A 21,243-nucleotide genomic window follows, 5' to 3' on the forward strand; every position below is an offset into this window, starting at 1 on the left:
GAATGCAATTAAGCAAGCAACACTTCTGTCACTTACACACTGTTTCCCCTGCCTCTGCGGTCTATTGAACTGCAAAAGACCACAGGAAACAATATGGTATATCAATCAAATGGAAATAAGAGAAACTATCTTTGCTTATGTTTAAATGAACTAGATTTTGACTATCCAAAGCTTGATCTTTGTGTTTTCCTGCTTCAAATGACACTGCCACTGGAGAAACTGATTCTGCAAAATGGACACACAGGAGGAAATCTAAATAAAAAGCATATTAGGTGCCAAGGAGATGGTTCAAAGGTCTGGAGCACATGCCTGATTCTCAGACTGCTAGGTTCAATTCCCAGATGGCCTCCAGAACCCTGTATAGGATCGCCTAAAAATAACTGGCCTGTTTCTAGTACTTACTAGAATTTAAATGAGACTCCATAATTACATTGTGAAAATGATGACAGCAATGTTTTTTTTATAATGCATTCTACTTGTTTTCTTATTCATTAGAGTTGCTATGTTAATGTTTCCATTTCAGGCAAGAAAGCTCAAAGAGGTTATATCATCTGCCCACTATCACACTCAGAATCGAAGAGAAATCATTGGATTGACAGTACAGAAGGTAGAGTGTTTGCCTTGCAAACAACCGACCTGGATTCAATCCCCAGCATCCCATATGGCCCCCCCTGAGAACTGGCAGGAGGGAGTAATTTCTAAGTTCAGAACAGCAGTAACCCCTGAGCATCACCAGTGTAACCTAATCTGCCCCCAACCTGCCAAAACAAGGAGTCAGGGGCAGAGCTAGGATCTGAGGCCATACTGGTTTGATTCAGCCAACTAGGTGCTTAATCACCCACCAGAGTATAGTTCTGATATTTCCAAAGTGATGAGGGAAAGGTTTGTCAATATTTTCACAAGGCAGAGAATGATCTCATCTAGGAAGGTTTATGTAAACATTTTTCTTTAAAAAAAAGAATAGATATATAGTAACATTAACTGAGCCTGTCATGCAGATAGTATATGGTGAAGTTTTCCTTAAGCTTAGCATTTTCTTATTACTAGGTCAATATGATGATTAATGGCTTATGTACAAGGAGGACAATGATCATTTTCTATGTAGTCATTTGGAAAACACAGTACCTAATATCATTTTTCTTCTCTTTGGTACGCACTAAGATTCTTCTCAGATCTGAATTTTTGTTTTTATTCCTCTTCTCTATATCCCTAGCATCTTTTTTGCCCTAGAACCAAAAACAGTGAAAATTGCAGAAGCACTGCACTCATATTCAATTAATTCCCTCCAGTACCCGGCAAGCTACCGAGAGTATTCGATATGCCAAACACAGTAACAACAAAGTCTCCAATGGAGACATTACTGGGCCCGCTCGAGCAAATCGACGATCAACGGGAGGGCCTTTACCTTTACCTTTTACTGGGAAAATGTGCTATTCCTGAATTGTAACAAATATTTTTTGCAAATCTTAAATACAATATGATAACCTCTTATGAAAGAAAATTGATGATATATGCTATACACAGGATATGTATTCGTATTTTTAAACTGCACTTTTTATTTTTTAAATTTTTTCCTAAATTTTATTTTTTATTAAGTTGTTCACAATAATTCATTACATTTAATATTTAAACACCAATCCCACCACCATTGCACCTTCCCACCATCATATTTCAAACGTTTCCACCCCAAATCCCAAATCATGGCCCCCAAAGCTTGGTATCTCCGTGGTATAAGCTTGGTACACCAGTGGTGTAGAGTATGAGAGGTCTTATGGCTTCCAATGCAAAAGTGTGCAGATTTGCTCATGGGTGAGGCCTGTGTTGCTCTCTTCCGGGAGCTTTATTTCTGAGTCTCTGGATCATTTATGAGATGATATAGTGCCAGGGGGCAGCTTTGTGGGTATGACTGCCAAGCTACTGGTAAACTTGGGAGCTGGGGGGAGGACTGTATTCATATTATAACTTAACCACTAAGGGAAGACTTTAGCCGTAACTCTGAAATTTTAAGATATCAGTTTTCATAAAGAAACACTGGTGCACTGTTGATGGGAATGTAAATTGTGAGTGTACTCTAGGGAAATGGTATGGAGACTCTGTAAAAAAAAATAAAATTAAAATTGATCCTTTTCAAACCCCCCCCCCCAATTCAATTCTGTGAATCAGTCTGTCCTCTCATGATATTGGACCTTTGTTGTTACCTTGCTGGGAGGGTAGGAATGTGGTGTTGGAGTACTTGGGAGAGAGAGGGAGGTACACTGGTGAGCGGTATGGTGCAATATTGTAAACCACAGAATCTCATTAAAAATTACAAAAAGTAAAAATGAAAATGGAAGTGCCATGTGTCCAACAACACAACTGCTAGGCATTTAAATAAAGGATAGAAGAACACTAATTCTAGAAGATATTTTGAGCCTTAGCTGCCATGTCCACTCACTAGCCATTCTCCACCAAATCCTGACTGAACCTCCCAGAACATGTACACCAAGCAGCTAAACCTTACTGAAATACTGTCCCCACTCCCACTGCTGAGATCCCCGGAGTGCCCACTGGAAGCAGGAAGGCCCAATACCCACCAAACAAAGGCTCTGGCAGCAGCACCCCTCCTCAATCACTTTTACTACACCAAGGGCTCAACTCTACCGCCTCACAAATATTCTCAGCAGAGACACCAATCTCTGAATTATTTCAGGTACTGGCACTGAGACTGAGAACTCTGGTTTTCCCCACCCTCACTCCCAGAATCAGAATGGGTAGCCTCTCCCCAACTCCCCCTGCTTCCTACCCCTATTCCCCAGCAGTCCTGCCCACCATCCACATCTGCCTCCAGTGGACTCTGGCCCAAACCATAGATCTGCAAGTTTCTGTACCACATGACTCAGTCCTTCTGAAACAAAAACCTTAATAAAGTCTTAGATAAGTACTTACCAACCTTCAATCTGATATAACAATGCTCACATAAGGTTTTTTTTCTTGATCTATTGATATTAATATTGCAACTTTGTTATTTTATCAAATTTTTAATGTTTTATTTTTATTGAATCACTGTGAGATACAGTTACAAAGCCTTCATATTTTAGTCTTGGTCATACAATGATCAAACACCCATCCCTTCACCAGTGCACATTTTCCACCACCAAAATCCCCAGTATGCCCCCTGCCCAATCCCAACCCTTCCCCTGTCTATGTGCAGGCAATTTCCACAATATTCTCTCTCTGGTAGCCGTCGCCACACTCCAGGACGCTTTCCGGACCCGCGCGGCAGCTCCGGCCGAGACCCACGCACAACTGAAGACCCACAGAACAAGATAAGCGGAACTCTCTGAGACCTTGGACTCCAGGATCGGCGGACCCAGGGACAGAGCTTCTCTGCTTGCTCCCACCACCACAGGTGACAAAGGGATTCAAATCAGGAGCCCCACCCTACCCTGGCCAGTCTGCTTCCATCAACCACCCAGGGATCGAATTGTGCACAGGAGACCCACCCTACCCAGATAAATACCCCACTGGCAGATTTCCACTCTCGACACTACTTCCACTACCCAGCCGTCGCCACACTCCAGGACGCTTTTAGGACCCGCGCGGCCGCTTGCGGCCGCGCGACACATCATAAGACACTAAATACCCATCTTCTGGAATTGTCGTACCATATTTGATAGGGTTCAAATATGGTAACACCTACAAGGGGGATTAGAGGTCACCCCAAAAGCCTCTATACCTCTCGGAAAGACTGGCAAGCTACCGAGAGTATTCCGCCCGCACGGAAGAGCCTGGCAAGCTATCCGCTGTGTATTCGATATGCCAAAACCAGTAACTACAACTGGTCTCATTCACCTGACCCTGAAGGCTTCACCGACATGGCAGCACTGAGAAGGATGAGAAAGGAGAGGCCGACAAAATCTCAAGGCGGACCTAGGCTGCCACAACGAAGGAAGACAAAAATGATCGTCTGTACTTTCAATGCACGTACGCTAGCATCAGATGCATCCATCGAGGACCTGATGGTACAAGCGCGAATGATCAAGTACGACATCATTGGTCTGACCGAGACAAGAAGGCACGAATCTCACCATGCCGTTTTCGACACCGGAGAAGAATTGTTCCTCGGAACATGCGATAAAAGAGGTGTTGGAGGCGTCGGTGTCCTTGTCAACACAAACTTGGCCAAGAGCATTGATTCATTCGAATGCCTAACAACCCGAATCGGACGTTTACATTTGAATAGATGTGGCTCACTGCCTGCAGTTTCTATCTTCGTTGTCTACGCACCAACATCTCATTATGATGAAAGAGAAATCGAGAAGTTCTACATGGAGCTAGAGAAGTTCTATAAAGAAGACCACACCTTCTACAAGATCATTGTGGGTGATTTTAATGCCAAGATAGGACCGAGAAGATCAGCTGAAGAACTTCACATCGGGACCCATGGCCTAGAATGGAACGAACAGGGTGAGAGACTGTCTGAGTTCATCATGTCGACCAAGACCATTCATGGTAACTCACAGTTCCAGAAGGCAGAATCTAAACGATGGACATGGGAGTCTCCCGGTGGACGATTCCACAACGAAATAGACCACATCATATTCAATCGACGGTTTTGCCTGACTGATGTCGCTGTTGTCCCAAAATTTCGAACGGGATCGGACCACCGTCTCCTTCGTGCAAAATTCTACTTCACAGAGCGGGGAGAAAGGGCTGCAAAGTTCAAAAAGAGAACTCCCAGAATGACCACCAACTGGGAACTCTTTGGTACTATTGCGGCAACATGGGAAGATGCCATTGTTGACAACATTGACGAGGAATACGATCGACTGGTTCAGCACCTCCATGAATGTGCGAGGAACGCCAAGAGAGAGATAGCCACAAAAAGTCGCCTATCTTCGAAAACTCTTGAGCTAATTCGCCAGCGTGGTTTGGCGCATGCCTCAGGCAACCGCAAGCTAACGTCCGAGCTCGCAAAGCAGTGCAGAGATGCGATCAAGGAAGACCTCAAAGAGAGAAGAGCAGAAGTACTGGTAGATGCGGCAGAAGCCGGGAAAAGTATTCGTAACGCCCGCCTGTCCTTCGCCAACTATAAGACCAAGATGACTGCCCTCCGAAGTCCTGATGGATCCATCACATCCTCCAGAACGGCAATGGAGAAGATTATCCATGACTTCTACTCAAATCTCTTCGATAGCCATGTCCACTTGCCGACATACCAAATTCCACAGGATGGGTATGTCGTTCCTAACGTTCTCCCTTCCGAAATCCGACACGCCATTTCGTTGGTAAAGAAGCAAACAGCACCCGGCCCAGACAAGGTCAGACCTGAACACCTGAAGAACCTGCCGTCAGTACTCATCAATACACTGGCTCGGCTCTTCACTCGCTACCTGTCTGAATGCAAGGTTCCGTCCCAATGGAAAACCAGCAGGACCGTACTACTGGTCAAGAAGGGAGACATCCATGACATTGACAACTATCGCCCGATCTGCCTATTGTCTGTCATCTACAAGCTGTTCACTCGAGTCATCCTGAATAGGATTGGCAGAACACTAGATGAAGGACAACCATGCGAGCAAGCAGGGTTCCGCAAAGGATTCAGCACCATCGACCATATCCACACGGTAACCAAGCTCATTGAGGTTTCTCGGGAGTTCAAGATGCCGCTCTGCTTAACGTTCATTGATTTAAAGAAGGCCTTTGATTCTGTTGAGACAGAAGCGGTCATTGAAGCCCTAGCCAATCAGGGCATTCAAGCCCAATACATCAGGATCCTCCGTGAGCTGTATTGCGGATTCACTACCAGGATCTCACCATTCTACAAAGAAGTGATCGTTGATGTCAAGAGAGGGGTGCGGCAGGGTGATACCATTTCACCGAAACTCTTCAGTGCCACCCTCGAGAACATCATGCGACGACTGGAATGGGAAGGAATGGGAGTGAAGATAGATGGTCGGCAACTACACCACCTCCGCTTTGCTGATGACATTGTTTTAATAACACCAAACATCAGCCAAGCGGCACAAATGCTGGCCGACTTTGACCGTGAGTGTGGAAAGGTAGGACTACAGCTGAATCTTACGAAGACAATGTTTATGAGAAACAGCCTTGTTCCTGACGCCCCATTCGCTCTCAATGGAACGACCATCTCCGAATGCAACAGCTATGTGTACCTAGGTCGAGAGGTCAACATGAGAAATGACCTGGCACCCGAGCTTCGCAGGAGGAAGAGAGCGGCTTGGAACGCCTTCAAGAACGTCGAAGAAATAGCTAAGAGGACGAAGAACCTCCGGCTCCGGGCACATCTCTTTGATTCCACTGTTCTTCCTGCATTAACATATGCCTCAGAGACCTGGGCCCTACGCAAACAAGATGAGAACGCCATTCAGGTCTCCCAAAGAAGAATAGAAAGAGCTATGCTTGGAATATCACGTTTCACTCAAATGAGAGAACGAATCCGGAGTTCTGACATCCGTCAACGATCAAGGATCAGGGACGCTGTCTCATATGCCAAGGTGTCGAAAATCAGATGGGCTGGTCACGTAATGAGATTTAAAGACGACCGTTGGACTAGAGCTGTTACTGATTGGATTCCACGGGATGTCAAGAGACCGCGTGGCCGCCCACCTACCAGATGGTCAGACTTCTTTGTCAAGATCATGAACGATCGGTTTGAGGCCCTCCATGTTCCCGGAGCGAAGAGATGCCATTGGGCTACACTAGCACGCGACAGGGACAAATGGAGACATTACTGGCGCCCGCTCGAGCAAATCGACGACTAACGGGAAGTTAAGTGATTAAGTGAAGTGATTCTCTCTCTACTTTGATTACATTTAATATTTTGACTCCAGTCCCACACTTATTACTTGGAATTTTCCCACCACCACTCAAACCTGCCTAAAAGGCAATGCTAGAAAATTTGTTTTGTATTGCTTGTTTTGGATAGCATATAATGTCGCTCCTGGAATTCTAAAATTTTAATAATCACGGTCTGGAGAGATCTCTGCAGCAAGCTGCTTGGATCCGAGATTCATTTGTGTGTCTCTGGATCATGGCCATTTAGGAGCTTAATAAGTAGCTGGGCAACATTTCGTGGGTGTCATCTCAGAGTTCCATCGGGGCAGGGGGAAGGCTGTTTCATCAATTTTAATAATAGAATAGTATCAACAGTTGCCACTTTTTTTCTATATTAAATTAAAAAATTAAAATGATATTTTGGGGTCACAGAGAGATAGTAAAGCTGATAGGGCACTTGCATTACATGAGACTGATAGTAGTTCAATCTCTGTGCGCTTATTTGGTCCCTGAGCCCCATTAGGAGTCAGGAGTAAGGTGTAAGTACTGGGCGTGGCCTAACAAAACCAACAAATGTATTTTCATCCCTATGTTCATAACAGTACTATTCACAATAGTCAAACATGGTCACGGTCCTCCCATTGTTCATCGATTTGCTCAAGCAGGCCCAGTAACGCCTTCATCGTGAGACTTGTTGTTACTGTGTTTGGCATATCGAATACATCACGGGTAGCTTGCCAGGCTCTGCGAGATACTCTCGGTAGCTTGCCAGGCTCTCCGAGAGGGGCGGAGGAATCGAACTCGGGTTGGCCATGTTGACTGCATGCAAAGTAAACGCCCTACCGCTGTGCTATCCCTCCAGCCCTAGTCAAACATGAAATCAACCTAAATGCCCATTGACAAATGTCTAGATAAAGGAGCTGTGATATCTATTATCAATGGAATGATACTTTACTATTTAGGAGAGATGAAATGATACATCTTAAAATAAAATAGATCTTGAATTGTTTGTATATATTAAGTAAATCAGGAAGTGAAAGACAATAATGGCAGTTTCACTTATGTGTGGAATATAAATCACTAGTGCAAACTGGCAAGTAAAGTACAAAACTAACCCTGAGACTTGATGAAAATTATGATGATTATCAGAACTTTGGTTACAGGTGTGCTGATCTTATATACATATAGAGGTGTGATGTTAAAACCCTTCTTTAGTGTTGTAAACTAATGATAAGTTGCTTTTTTTAAGGAGGAAATGATGTCAGCCTCCAGAGAAAATTTGAAAAATTGTAGCTGTGAAAAAAATATAGGATATTTTTTATTTACTCATTGGTGCTTGGGTGATTGAGACCATTCCTGGAAATATTACAGACAGGTGGTATAGTGTTGAAACTTTCAAACTTTCACCTGGTAATCTCTGTTTTTGCTGGATGTCACAAGGGATACACTCAGAAGTGCTAGAACCATGAAGTAAGTTCTGTTTTGTTTTGTTTTCATTTAAACTAGGTGCCAAGTTTAGAGCAGAATTCTCTGATTTCAGGCTCAAATATTATTTTCTATGCATAGAATATGCCCTCCTGTTTGATGGGATAAACATGAAAGCATTCTAATTCTGAAATAGCCCCAGAAAAGTGAAATTTAGGAAAATAAACACTAACCATAGAATCACAAGGCAGAAAGAAACCCCAGTGGAACAATTACTCTCACCCTCCCCTTTAAACCTAGAGTGGTTAACTCATCCTGTATGGATTTATTTTCTGTTTTTTTCTAGGAATTATTAATCTGCATGTTCATTTTTAGTGCCCATACATATTATGTTTCAACTAATAGTGGGCACTCTGGGAAATTACAAGAAGCCACAAGTATGGAACAAAACACTTGGCTCAGTAACAGAATTCACTAAAAATCTTCCAAGAAACAATAGCTGCAGCAACAAATGAAAAAACCAGAGGGAGACTGTAAAAATTATAAGATAGATTCTTAAATGAATGATCCTTAAGTTAAATATCTTGCAAACATTCCATTGCACATTCTACAGAGTGGATCTTGTTCTTCTCAATGTGTTGATCAGGTAATTAATATACATTTCAATGAGAAACCTTTTGAATACAAAGGGCAAACTGTTTTAAATATTTATCTATGTATCCATAATTTAGGAGGGCACCATTAATAATGCTGTAAAGACCACAGGACTTCTGTGGGCAATCTGAACTAGTCACCCTCCCAAAGAGGAATAAAGAACAGGGGAAAATATATGTATACAGGTCCACAATCAGAATGAAGGCAATTTTAAGAAGTAGGTAAAGACTAGAGGGGTTGGACATCCTTACCTTTGATTATCTTTTCTCAACTTGGAATTGTAAGAAAGGATGAGATAGAGACTCCTTTTTGAAAATTAAGAAAGAAGTCTTATCAAAAGCTAAATTGTGGGGCTGGAGCAATAGCACAGCGGGTAGGGCGTTTGCCTTGCACGCAGCCAACCCGGGTTTGATTCTCAGCAACCAATATGGTCCCCTGAACACCGCCAAGAGTGATTCCTGAGTGCAAAGCCAGGAGTAACCCCTGAGCATCGCTGGGTGTGACCCAAAAAGCAAAAAAAACGCTTCATTGAGAGAGGCTGGAGATATAGTATAGCAGGTAGGACTCTTGTTTTGCACATGGTTGACCTGAGTTTGAGCTCTGGCACCCCAGTCCACCCATCCTACTAAGAGTGATGCTTGAACACAGAGCCAGGAGTCAGCCCCGAGCACCTGTGGCCCAAACAAACACACACACCCCTCAAAAGAAAATTTAGATTGAGAGCACCAAATGCTAACCACTGGACCACCAGGGAAGTGAGCCAGTGTAAAATGTTATTTTAAAAAGTGCCTCTCATAGAGACAGGTGGGTGGGTGGGAGGGAAACGGGGTCACTGGTGGGGCAAAGGGGACACTGGTGAAGAGATAAGTGTTAAAACATTGTATTCCTGAAACCCAATCATGAGTAACTGTAACTCGTGAAGAAGGAAGGAAGGAAGGAAGGAAGGAAGGAAGGAAGGAAGGAAGGAAGGAAGGAAGGAAGGAAGGAAGGAAGGAAGGAAGGAAAGAAGGCAGGCAGGCAGGCAGGCAGGCAGGCAAGCGGAAAAACTGAACTTATAGTGGCCGTTCTGAAGCATCCTGGTAGGTCTCTTGTTTCCACTCCGGCAGAAACAGGCCAGGATACTCCTACATGAGTATCGCCTGGTGTCGCCAACTCCTCCACTCTCTCACTCCCTGGTGCCTGCAGCAACCTCCACCTCTCATTCTCAGCTGTACTTCGACCAGCTAACATCGTCTTGGAGGAAGAACTCCTCACAGCTGACTAGCCATGAACATTCGGTTCCGTCAGGTTAATTCCTCCAAGATGGGGGTCGCTCTCAACCACGTGGCCACCGTGCATCAGCAGGCCTCCTACACCTACTCGTCTCTGGGATTCTATTTCCAGTGTCAAGATGTGGCCCTGGGAGATGTGAGCGCTTTCTTCCGGGAGCTGGCAGAGGAGAAGCAAGAGGCTGCCAGGTATTTCCTGAAGCAGTCACGCCTAGAGTGTGACTGGCCCTTGACCCAGGGGCAACAGGCGCCCAGCCCAGGTGAGTGGTGCAGCTGCCTGCATGCCATGGAAGTTGCCCTGGAGCTGGAGAAGAGCCTGAACCAGGCCGTGGTGGAGCTTCATTCCCTAGCCTCTGCCAAAGAAGAAACCAACCTCCTTGCCTTTCTGGAGGACTACTTCCTGGAGAAGGAGGCAGACCGCATCAAGCAGATGAGTGACTACCTGACCAACCTCCGCCGGCTGGCTCACCCACCCGCAAAGGCCACTCTAGGGGAGTTTCTCTTCAAAAGGGCCACTCACAAGCCCAAATATGACTAAGAGCCTCGGGTCCTGTGGCCTCTCTGTATGCTTTTGCCCTGGAAGTTTCTGCGGAGCTTCTTTGCCCTATCCTGATGTGGCCTTTCTAAGCACTTTGAAGATCTCCAGCCTGGACAACAACGGAAACCAAGGCGGTTTTGCAGAGCAGGTGAGATAAATCTCGGCTGAGAGGAGTATGGAGAAGAGTTTGCTAATCTGCTTAATTCTCTGGGTTGTTCTCAAGAAGTCTAGCTTGACTGGGAGTCTAGCTTTTGTAACTCACTTGTAGATGTTAGTATTAGAGAAGTTGGTTGACTTTATCAAGAAAAGTGAACACACCTATTCACCAAATGTTGCATAAATTTTAGGGGTTTCCTAATGTCTCTACATCCATTTGGGGAACTGACTTAAAATCTTAATTCTAAACTTTATCTTTGATTTTGCTTAGCAAAAAAAAATGAATATCTTGACCAACTCACACTGTTTCCACCCACCCCTTCCCCGCCAGTCCTCAAACTCATCATTTTTCCTGATTTTTCAAGTTGGTGTGATGCCATCTGCATGTGATGAATCCAGTGAAAAAGAAGTCTGTGAAATTCATCTCTGGGTCTCCCATTAAAATGCTACATCATGCACTGTCTTTTATATGAAGACTCTCAAGAGACATTTCTTTCTGGTTTTAATATTAGGAATAACAGTGCTTGGCTAGACTAGTTGGTTTGTTTTTTTATTATGGATGCTGTGAATTATGTGACTAAATATGTTTCTTTGTCTTACTGCTTACTAGAAAGCTTAGAGCTAAATTTGTGGTTTAGGAATGAATGGGTGTGATTGTATAAGCATTTTTTCTGTAAACTTCATTATGAGTGAGTTCTTCTGTTACTAATTGCTTAATGTATTTTATGGAACCCTTCCTCCTTAAAAAACCTTCTTGAGCAAAGTTTCATATACAGAGATAAATAAACTTTAAAATTGCAAATTAAAAATGACTCTATTATTCATTTTTGAGACAAGAGAAGATAAGGACTCTCTAAGAGAGCCAAAGTGATTAAAATAGAAGACACTCAGAAGGAGATTAAATTCCAGAAGCCCAAAGAAGATGCAGTAAAATGTACTATTCGTTTGTAAATGTTTTTTCTTTTATTTGGTGAGTTATTTATACTAAATCTATATATTTGTGTCCCACAAATAAATCTAAATTTCTGTGTTTCTTTTCTCATTGAAAAGCTGGAGTGATAACTTGTTCTAAAGCCACGGAAGTGGAAAAAATATATTATTTTTCTATAGCAACTTTCCTTCTGAGACCCAGCAAACTAGAGACACACAATCACTTTTTTTATTCTATAAGGATCAAAGGAACAGTAAGAATATTTTATAGAGGTAAAAACAACCATTTTTGCTCAGCAAGGGAGAAAATTTTATCTACAAACTTCATGCAGGTTTTGGGTGGGGGAGCATTGGGGCCACACCTAGTGATGCTCAGAGATTATGTACTCTCTGCTCAGGAATTACTGCTGATGGTATTTGGGGGATCATGTGGGATGCTGGGGATCAAACCCATTCAGCAGCAAGCAAGGCAAGTGCCCTATCTGCTCTACTATCTCTCCAGCCCTCATGCATAGGGGGATTTAATTGCATATATTAAAATATACTGGAACATTTTTATCTTATTTATCTTACTGATAAATCTTAGTGATAAATAAGATTCAGACATTCGTTTCCAAAAATGAATATGTTTGTCAAACCATTATATATCAGTGTTTTTTGATGTTAAAAATGGGGTTGTCAAGGACCATAGAGACATGACCAGGAATATTTTTCCATGGTTGGTAGCTTGCCTCATGAGCTGGGGAAGAAGGCAGCTGGAATAGAGAAGGGATCACTAAGTCAATGATGGTTGGACAGATAGATCCAGATGGGAAATGTGTGTTGAAAGTAGATAAAGGACCAAACATGATAGCCTTTTAGTACCTGTATTGCTAACCATAATACCCCAAAGTAGAGAGAGTATGTGGGAAATTGTCTGCCATAGAGGCAGGGTGAGGGGTGGAATCGGGTGGGGGGTATACAGGTGACATTGGTGGTGGAAAATGTGCACTGATGGAGGGATAGGTGTTGGATCATTGTATGACTGAAACTCAAACATGAAAGCTTTGTAACTGTATCTCATGGTGATTCAATAAACTTTAAAGAATGAGGTTGTAAGGAAAGGTTTTATTAAAATCTCCAAATAGGCTGAAATTTTCTATGGCCATCAATTCTTGCAAAATAGTAACTTGCTGAACAAACATGATTCAAAACCATATGGATATAATAAAAGTTTGGCTTTTAAAAATGACTTCAGGTTCTTGGCAAATTTATATTTGGAAATATGGAGATTTGATTACATTAAATGTCTCACAATTGATTTGGAAATAAGAACCACAGTAATTTCCTCTATTGCTAAATAATGTGTGTGCTTTTATACAGAATAATAATAACTCCTCAATAATAATAACTACAACTAAATTCCTTATGTCAAGCTTCAAAACTGATCTTGGTCAATCGTGTGCAATTTAGTTATTAAATAGAATTTTCTACTATTTTCCCATTGTTGAAAGTTTTGGGTAAAGAAGTAACTTATCTTTTCTTTAATCTCAATTCAGACCACTTAAAGACTGGAATAATAGGACAACAGGTAGGGTGTTTGCCTTGCATGGTGCAGACCTGGGTTTGATCCCCAGCATCACAGATGTTCCCCTAAAATATGTCAGGACTGGTCCCTAAGTGCAGAGCCAGGAGTAAGTCCTGAGCACCTCTGGGTTTGGGCACCAAACAAACATAAAAAGCAAAAAATTCAGAGTAACAGGGGGTATGGTGCCACCAGCAGGTCAATCTGTACCTGTGAGGTGAGTGCATCAGCAGCCTGATGGCACCTTCAGACTTCCAGATACCCCAAAATTGCTGCTGTGCCTTTGGCCAGACCCCAAAAACTTGGGGCAAAGTTTACCAAGAAAGTAAACGACCAAAAGTTAGGTGTGTGGGAGACACACCCACAAACCACCTCCGGCTCAGCTATATAATTGGAGGCACGGCCTCTCTGGTTCCTGATTGAACTGCTTAATGGCCATGACCCCAGAGACTCAGAAACAAACCTCGAAACCCAACAGCTTTTGGCAGAAATGCGTCCAGTCCCTAGAGTAGGTTACTGGCGCTGGGCCACCCCAGGTGGGAATAGGTTCCGGGCCTTGGCCTGTTCCCGCTTGGCGGCTTGGTCCTCCATCCTCCAGAGGCCACTGGACAGTCAGGTTTGGGCCCACAGTGATGAGACACATGGAGCCTCATGGGATGGGGGTGGAGCCGGCCCTTTCCTCGCCGTCCCTACAAGACCCCAAGTCGTCGCCCACAAATGGCCTCTCTGGCTCCTGATCAAGCTGCTTAACGCCATGATCCCAGAGACTCAGAAACAAATCTCGAAACCCAGGAGCTTTTGGCAGAAATGTGTCCGGACTGCACAGTAGGTTACTGTTGCTGGGCCGCCCCAGGGGGAAAAGGGTGCTGTCCCTCCACCTGCTTCCCCTTGGTGGCTCGGTGGCCACCATCCACCAGAGGCCATTGGACAGTCAGGTTTGGGCCCTCAGTGATGAGATACACGGGGCCTCATGGGATGAATGTGGAGCCAGCCCTTTCTCTCCCACCCCAACGAGACCCCGAGTTGCCACCAACGAATGGCCTCTCTGGCTACTGATCAAACTGTTTAATGGCCATGATCCCGGAGACTCAGAAACAAATCGTGGAACCCAGCAGCTTTTGGCAGAAATGTGTCCAGTCCCTGCAGTAGGCTACTGGCGCTGGGCCGCCCCAGGGGGAAAAGGGTGCTGTCCCTCCGCCTGTTCTCCCTGGCGGCCCAGTAGCCACCATCTTCCAGAGGCCACTGGACAGTCAGGTTTGGACCCTCAGTGATGAAACATGCGGGGCCTCACGGGAGGGGGTGGAGCCGGCCCTTTCCTCCCCGTCCCAACGAGACCCTGAGTCGTCACCCATGAACGGCCTTTCTGTCTCCTGATCAAGCTGCTTAACAACCATGATCCAAGAGACTCAGGAACAAATCTCAGAACCCAGCAGATTAGGGCAGATCCCTCCAATTTAATTGTTAAAATTTTGAAATTTCAAAATCACGAGACCACTACTGCAGCCATGCCACATCATATGTTATTCACAATCAGCAATAGAAAACAAATTGTCTACTGTTGCCTTTTCAGCAGATCTGAGTGTTGGGGTAAAATCTCAAATAATAATGGTGGGTCTTGTGTCAAAATATTGAATGTAATCTAAGTAGAGAGAAAGGAATGTGGAAATCATCTGCCCCACAGGTAGGGGGAGGGTGTGGGATGGGGATATATTGGGGTTTTTGGTGGTGGAGAATGGGCACTGGTGAAGGTACGGTTGTTTCATTGTATGACCAAGACTTAGACCTGAAAGCTTTGTGGCTGCTCTCATGGTGATTCAATAAATAAAATTATAAAACAATGAAAAAAAAACTAAGGTGGAGATCATGCCCAATTCAATCAGCTGATCAGTGGCTGAATAAATAGCAGTACTCCTACATAAAAAAATTCAGAGTACTTAGTACTGTGGTTGAGCACTGGACTCTGGGACAGACTGCTATTTTTTTTTTAAATCTTGCCTCATTAGGATACTATGTTAAATCATAAATCCTAACTCATCTTGATAGTCTCATTACTTCTCTTGAGCCCATCTTACTCATCTAAAAAACTGGACGTGGTCATAATAAAAAGTACCATTCAGTCAGCAAATTTTAGGGAGGATTAAATGAGTGAATTACTTAAGTCATGGTCCAGCACATACTAAATGAACAATAGGATGTGGCTGTTTTTTAAGCTACAATTTATTTTAGCTAAAAATCATTTATCTAAAATCAGCCAAGTATCCCAACAAAACTCAATTGGAAAAGAAATAACCAAACAAAAACCTCTGACATAACATCTCAAAACAAGCTTGCCTCTCAGTTTCAAGAAAATAGATAAATTTAGATTCTAGAATCTTCTTTAATTATCAATCATCTCTCTAAATAGGCCCTAAATGTGGATGTGGAGTACAGAAATTTTCTCACTTCTTGGATGTGTTGTTCAGTGCATAGGAAGGGGAAAAATGAAAATGAAGAACCACTCACCCCAACCAAATAAATGAAGCCATGTTAAGCTCGGAGCATCTCTGGGTGTGGCCAAAACAAGAGAGAGAGAGAGAGAAAGAGAGAGAAAGCTGAGAAAAATCTGGATTTCACCAGAAGACCTCCAAGTGATAAGGATGGGGATAGAGGCAACAATTATGGGATTTAAAATGAGGGCAGACCTTGAATAGTCAGTGAACTTAACAATTCAACTACTTACAGGAAAAAAATTCATATGAAACATATACTCGCTATAAAGATCTACTTTGATTTGGAAAAAAAGAACATATTCTTGCTTTAAGAAAAATTGCTTGCTTGATAGGTAATGAGAAAACATCAGACAGACAATTTGAGGTGTATTCTAATAACTGACACTATTGAAGTGTCAAGGTCAAGTATAGCAGTGAAAGATTAAGGAACAGTCCCTGATTAAAGAAGACTAAAAATAAAAAGCATAACAACTAGATGCTTCAACTCATACTGAACTTATGAATAGGGGGGAAAAGCTACAAAGAACATTGAGATAATTTATATTTTTAATATGAAGTATGGTTTAGATAATTGTATTATGCTAACATTAAATTTCCTGATTTGAATAATTACATAATAGAATTTTCTTGATTTTAGAAAATAAACATGAAAGCATTTGAGGCTACCTGGCTCAGCACAATTTCACTCACTTATAAGTGATTAAGGTAAACTATTGGTGAATCTATAATGAGCAGTAAAACATTAACCATGATTGTAACTTTCTGTATGTTTGTAAACATATGAACTAAAAAGTTGTCCCCAGAACTCCATCATAGAAAGTCTAAGTCTTCTCTTCTCAAAGAATGTCAACCTTTCTTTTTTTTTTCTGGCTTTTTGGGTCACACTTGGTGATGCACAGGGTTTGCTCCTGGCTTTGCACTTAGGAATTACTTCTGGTGGTGCTCAGGGGACCATATGGGATGCTGGGAATCGAACCTGGGTCGGCCGCGTGCAAGGCAAGTGCCCTACCTATTGTACTATCTCTTCAGCCCACAACCTTTTCTTTAAAAGAGAAAGAGTCCAGAAGAGATGCAAGGAAAGGGACATATTATCTAATCATTCGTCGATTGTTATTCGTCGATTGCCTCAAGCAGGCCCCAGTAACGTCTCCTTCATCCTGGCCCTGAGGTTATATTCAAGGCTCTTTAGGAGAATGAGACCCATCATTGTTACTGGTATTTGGCATATTGGGTACGCCACGGGGAGTTTGCCAGACTCTGCCGTGTGGACAGGCTACATTCGGTAGCCTGCCAGTTTGTCAAAGTAGGAATGAGATGTCATAATAAGATGTCGCACGGCCACGAATGCGGCCGTGCGGTTCTGGGAGCTGGTTTTTATAGTCTCAGAGTCTTGGCCGCTGATGGGATTACACGGCGCCAGGGGGCCAGTTGGTGGGTGTGACCCCCGCCTACAGGAATTTGGGGGATCTGGGTGGAGGATGCTCGACTCCAATCCGAGTAGGCTTGGAGATCTCGGCCCCGGAACCCACGTGGCTTTGTCCCTCTGCCGGTATCTTCAGGTGTGCGGAGAGTGGTCTCAGCATGGTAGTGGCTGGTCCTGGAGGTCTTCGGAATCTAATCATTATGAAAGTGATATTGCTGCTGAATTAAATATTTTTCTTTCCCAGATATTATGGTTTAATATCTTCAAAAGAGAAACTGTGCTACTTGATTTTAAGGTGAGAAAAACTTTTTTTCAGCCATTATATGCCTTTAGAATTGTACACGGTGCTTCAGAAGTTAAAACTCCTTAACCTGGAAGACCACAGAACCTAAGATTGATTTGTTTTTCACTTCTATTTTTTCCTTTCTTTTCATCACTTATTCCATATGCATAAATTCCATTAGCACCTATGCATAGAACTTTTCTTTGGGGCCTTTCTTTCCTGTAATCATTTCTTTCCTGTAGTCATTTAAAACAACAACAATAATTTAAAAATGCCCAAACATTCTCCAACTAAGTTCAGAACTTAGCTGATGTTCATGATTAGACCTCCGTATTATTATAAACTGCTCAAAGTTCACCTTTTGTTTCATTGTACATAAACATTCTCACAGAAAAACAAATTTAGATAAAGCATCACTCTGAGACCTTGAAAAAGTGAAACAAAACAAGGTCACTTGACAATTTTAAGATTTTAAAAAAGTTATTGTGCCTCTCACAAAACACCTAATAATAAGATTGTCTCTGCTTTTGCAAAGATTGTGATCTAGAGAAAATCTTAGCTTCCTTAGTTTCTGTCCCCAATCTATCCAAAGTGTGAATCCTACAGCACATTGTTTATAATATATTCTTACTGAGACACTTCCGTGGTCTTTCATAAAGTTTGTTATCTCTCTGCAATAAATAAAATTCCAACTTGTTTAATTATAGGCGTGTTCTTGGATATCTTTGGAAGAAGAGAAATAATATGCTACTCTGAGAACATTTTCTATTTAATCTACAAATATTTAGGAGAGCAATCCAAAGCAGGCATGTCTAGCCTTTAATTTAATCTAATCATAAAGTATCTATTGGTTTAATTTATTCAAAATATTTATTCAAGAATATCAAGCATTTTTAACAGGCACTGAACTAAGTGTTGCAGATAAATAAATGTTTATGACATGCTTTGCTTTTTCAATGATTTCACACACTGGTATTCATGACTGAAGCATGAAATTATAGCTTTAGTACAACATGATAAATAGTATAACAGAGTTAAGAGTAAGATACTGACTAGCAAAAGAGAGCAAGATTTACTTTGGACATGGAACACTTTAAGAAAAAAAGAGTTCTTATTTTATCTTTAAAGATAACCAGTGTTGACCAACTGGACAAGGGGATTAGGAGGATTCTAGGCATGGGGGTAAATGGACTGTCTAGAATACTTGGAATGAATTGTCTAAGGCCATACCACCCTCAATGCACCAGATCTCATCTGATCTCAGAAGCTGAGCAGAGTCAGGTCTTGTTAGTACTAGAATACTTGGAATGAGAAGGTGGAAAGGAAAAGGAAAGCTAGAGAGGGAGAAAGAAAAACTGGAAAAAACCTAGGTCATACTAGGCTTAGTGGATTTAATCATTAATGGCAAAAATCTTGCCAGAACTTATGAAAGAAGCAATACAAATATAAACTGTCATCCAACCTATGAAAGAAGAAACAAACATAAAGTGTGGTCCATGTACATTCCTAGTAATAAAAAGAAATTCACATTAAAAAACCCATCAGAAAACTGTGCAAGAAATATAGAAGTATAGCATCCACATCTGCTTTGTTTAGTCAGGAAATTACTTCTAACTAGTTCCCATCAACTCTCTGCCAGAAGATATTCTCTGACCATGGGCTCCGATTGGTCTACATGTGGAAGAATTATAAGTATAAGGTATTAACTTTTGCCTCATGCCTCATTAGCAACATTGGATCAATAAAATGGAAATTTGTGTCTAAATATCTCAACCCTTAGAATAAATATGACTGTAGTTTTACACAGTACCTCAGAGGTTGCCCAGTGAGATCGCAACCTTGCTGCTCAAAGTGGTATTCCATTCATTTACACAGTCTATTAATTTTTCTTTCTTCTTTCATCATGCTTCTGAAAATATACTTCCTCTCCCAATAAACTACTTGCACCCAAGAACTTGATCAGGATCTGTGTTCTCAGAACCCCTTGTTATGACAAAAACAAAGTAATAAATTGTGTATGAATGTTTCTATTGTCTCTAGAAAACTTTTGGAAGAAACCATTGTTTTCTTCTTTTATCTTCTAAGAAAATGCCTCTTCCTTTTGTCTCTGGCACCTTATTCCATGTACTTTGCATTATCTTGTACCTATGTAGGTACAGTCTATCCTCATGCCATTAATGGGTCAAGGGAAGCTTAACCTATAAAGCCTGACGCCCATGTGAAGCTGCTGCTCTAAATTTGGTATCAGATGACTGGCTTCCAATTAAAAAAAATCTTCTCATATTTAAAGCACTGAGGGCTTTGCTAGTCATTGTAGCTTCTTAAATATTAAAAGTACAGCAGCTGGGGTTTGGTAAACACATTTTTCCAGTCAATGGTCATTTGGAATTCTCTGAGTAATGACAACCTTAGTCTGGGGCTTGGCTATAAATTTCTTCACCTAAACATCCAGGTCATGGAGCCATCAAGACTAGAGAAGAACATTTGAGCCCTTTTTCTTTGAAGCAAATATTAGCGAGTTGAGTGTCTATTCTTGAGTCAGCTCACATTCCAATTATTATTAGCTGCTTACACAAGTAACTTGTATTTAGCATGACACCTGTTGCAAAGAGAATCATGTTTCTTTATGCCTGTAACAACAAATTAAAACTCCTGAAGCAGTCAGAATTTTGTACTGGATCTATTTCCATAAGAGCACTGACTGAAACATCTTTTCAAAACGTGAAAAATAAAACTTAAAATGTAATTTGAATGTGAGGTGTTTTTAAGTGGCACAAAAAGAGAAAGAACTTTGAGAGTATATATTAAGATAAAGAATTTAGCAAACTACTAGGCTATAAAATCAACATATAAAATTTTAAGTGGGGGTAATAACTAAACATAAATATACTTTTATCTTCAAACTCATTGATGTGTATAGTTAAAATTTGTACATCTTGTTCGTTGTAAATTATATAATAATAAATTTATTATAATTTAAAACAAGCAATACAATTCAGAAAGTATATTGGAAGGAAATACTCCATTTAAAACAATGAAAGATGCCTCAAAATTTTTTCTGTTCTGCTCACTCTGCTTTAAAGAATGTACATGTTAATTCCAAATAAACTCTTGTTATTGTTTACTTTTTATCCTGTGTATCGTCCTCAATTCTTTGTTTAAAAAAGAACAGTATGACAGAGACAGAACTCAGGGAGTTAGCACTTTTCTTTGCAGGCAGCCAACTCTGAATTCCATCTTTAGCACCATATATGAACCCCAGATCATTGCCAGGAGACATCCCTGAGCACAGAACCAGGAGTAAGACCTTCTCACGGTTGATTGTGGCCCCGCAGTATCATAAATACCAGAACAGCACGCCTAAATAAATTATAACACTTACATATAAAACACTTTTTAAAAGACAATGTACTTCTGAAAGTACACACAAAAATACAGAAGATCAAATAAAAAACTATAATTTTCTACTTTGGGAAAACATTATCATTAAAGTATCAATTAATTCTAAGTGAATCTATAATAGGCAACAAAAAGTTCAATAATTCCATCCAAAAATGTGGATAGGAGATAAACAGACACTTCACCAAAGAAGACATACAGATGGGTAGGAGGCATATGAAAAAGTATTCAATGTCACTTGTTATTAAGGGAAACACAAATCAAAACAACAATAAAACAATATCTCACACCCATGAGAATGTCATTTATCAAAAATACTGGAAACAACTAGAGTTGG

General features: G+C 41.6%; 1 protein-coding gene and 1 pseudogene across 1 annotated transcript; one reads left to right on the top strand and one right to left on the bottom strand.

The window, feature by feature from the left end:
• Positions 1–10,086, bottom strand: part of LOC130039239 (transcription factor AP-2 gamma-like) — a 43,254-nt pseudogene extending 33,168 nt beyond the window's left edge.
• A 36-nt stretch (positions 10,087–10,122) lies between these two features.
• LOC130039240 (ferritin light chain-like) lies at positions 10,123–10,662 on the top strand. The gene has a single exon (XM_056131089.1). It carries the CDS (start codon positions 10,123–10,125, stop codon positions 10,660–10,662), a length of 540 nt encoding a protein of 179 aa, XP_055987064.1.
• Positions 10,663–21,243: the final 10,581 nt, after the last annotated feature.

Source organism: Sorex fumeus, unplaced genomic scaffold (genome assembly GCF_029834395.1).
Source record: "Sorex fumeus unplaced genomic scaffold, SorFum_2.1 ptg000086l, whole genome shotgun sequence".
NCBI lineage: Eukaryota > Metazoa > Chordata > Mammalia > Eulipotyphla > Soricidae > Sorex > Sorex fumeus.

What these genes read in the sequence shown, in the direction of transcription:
- LOC130039240 (XM_056131089.1), top strand. Translation starts at nt 10,123, where the DNA reads ATGAACATTCGGTTCCGTCAGGTTAATTCCTCCAAGATGGGGGTCGCT.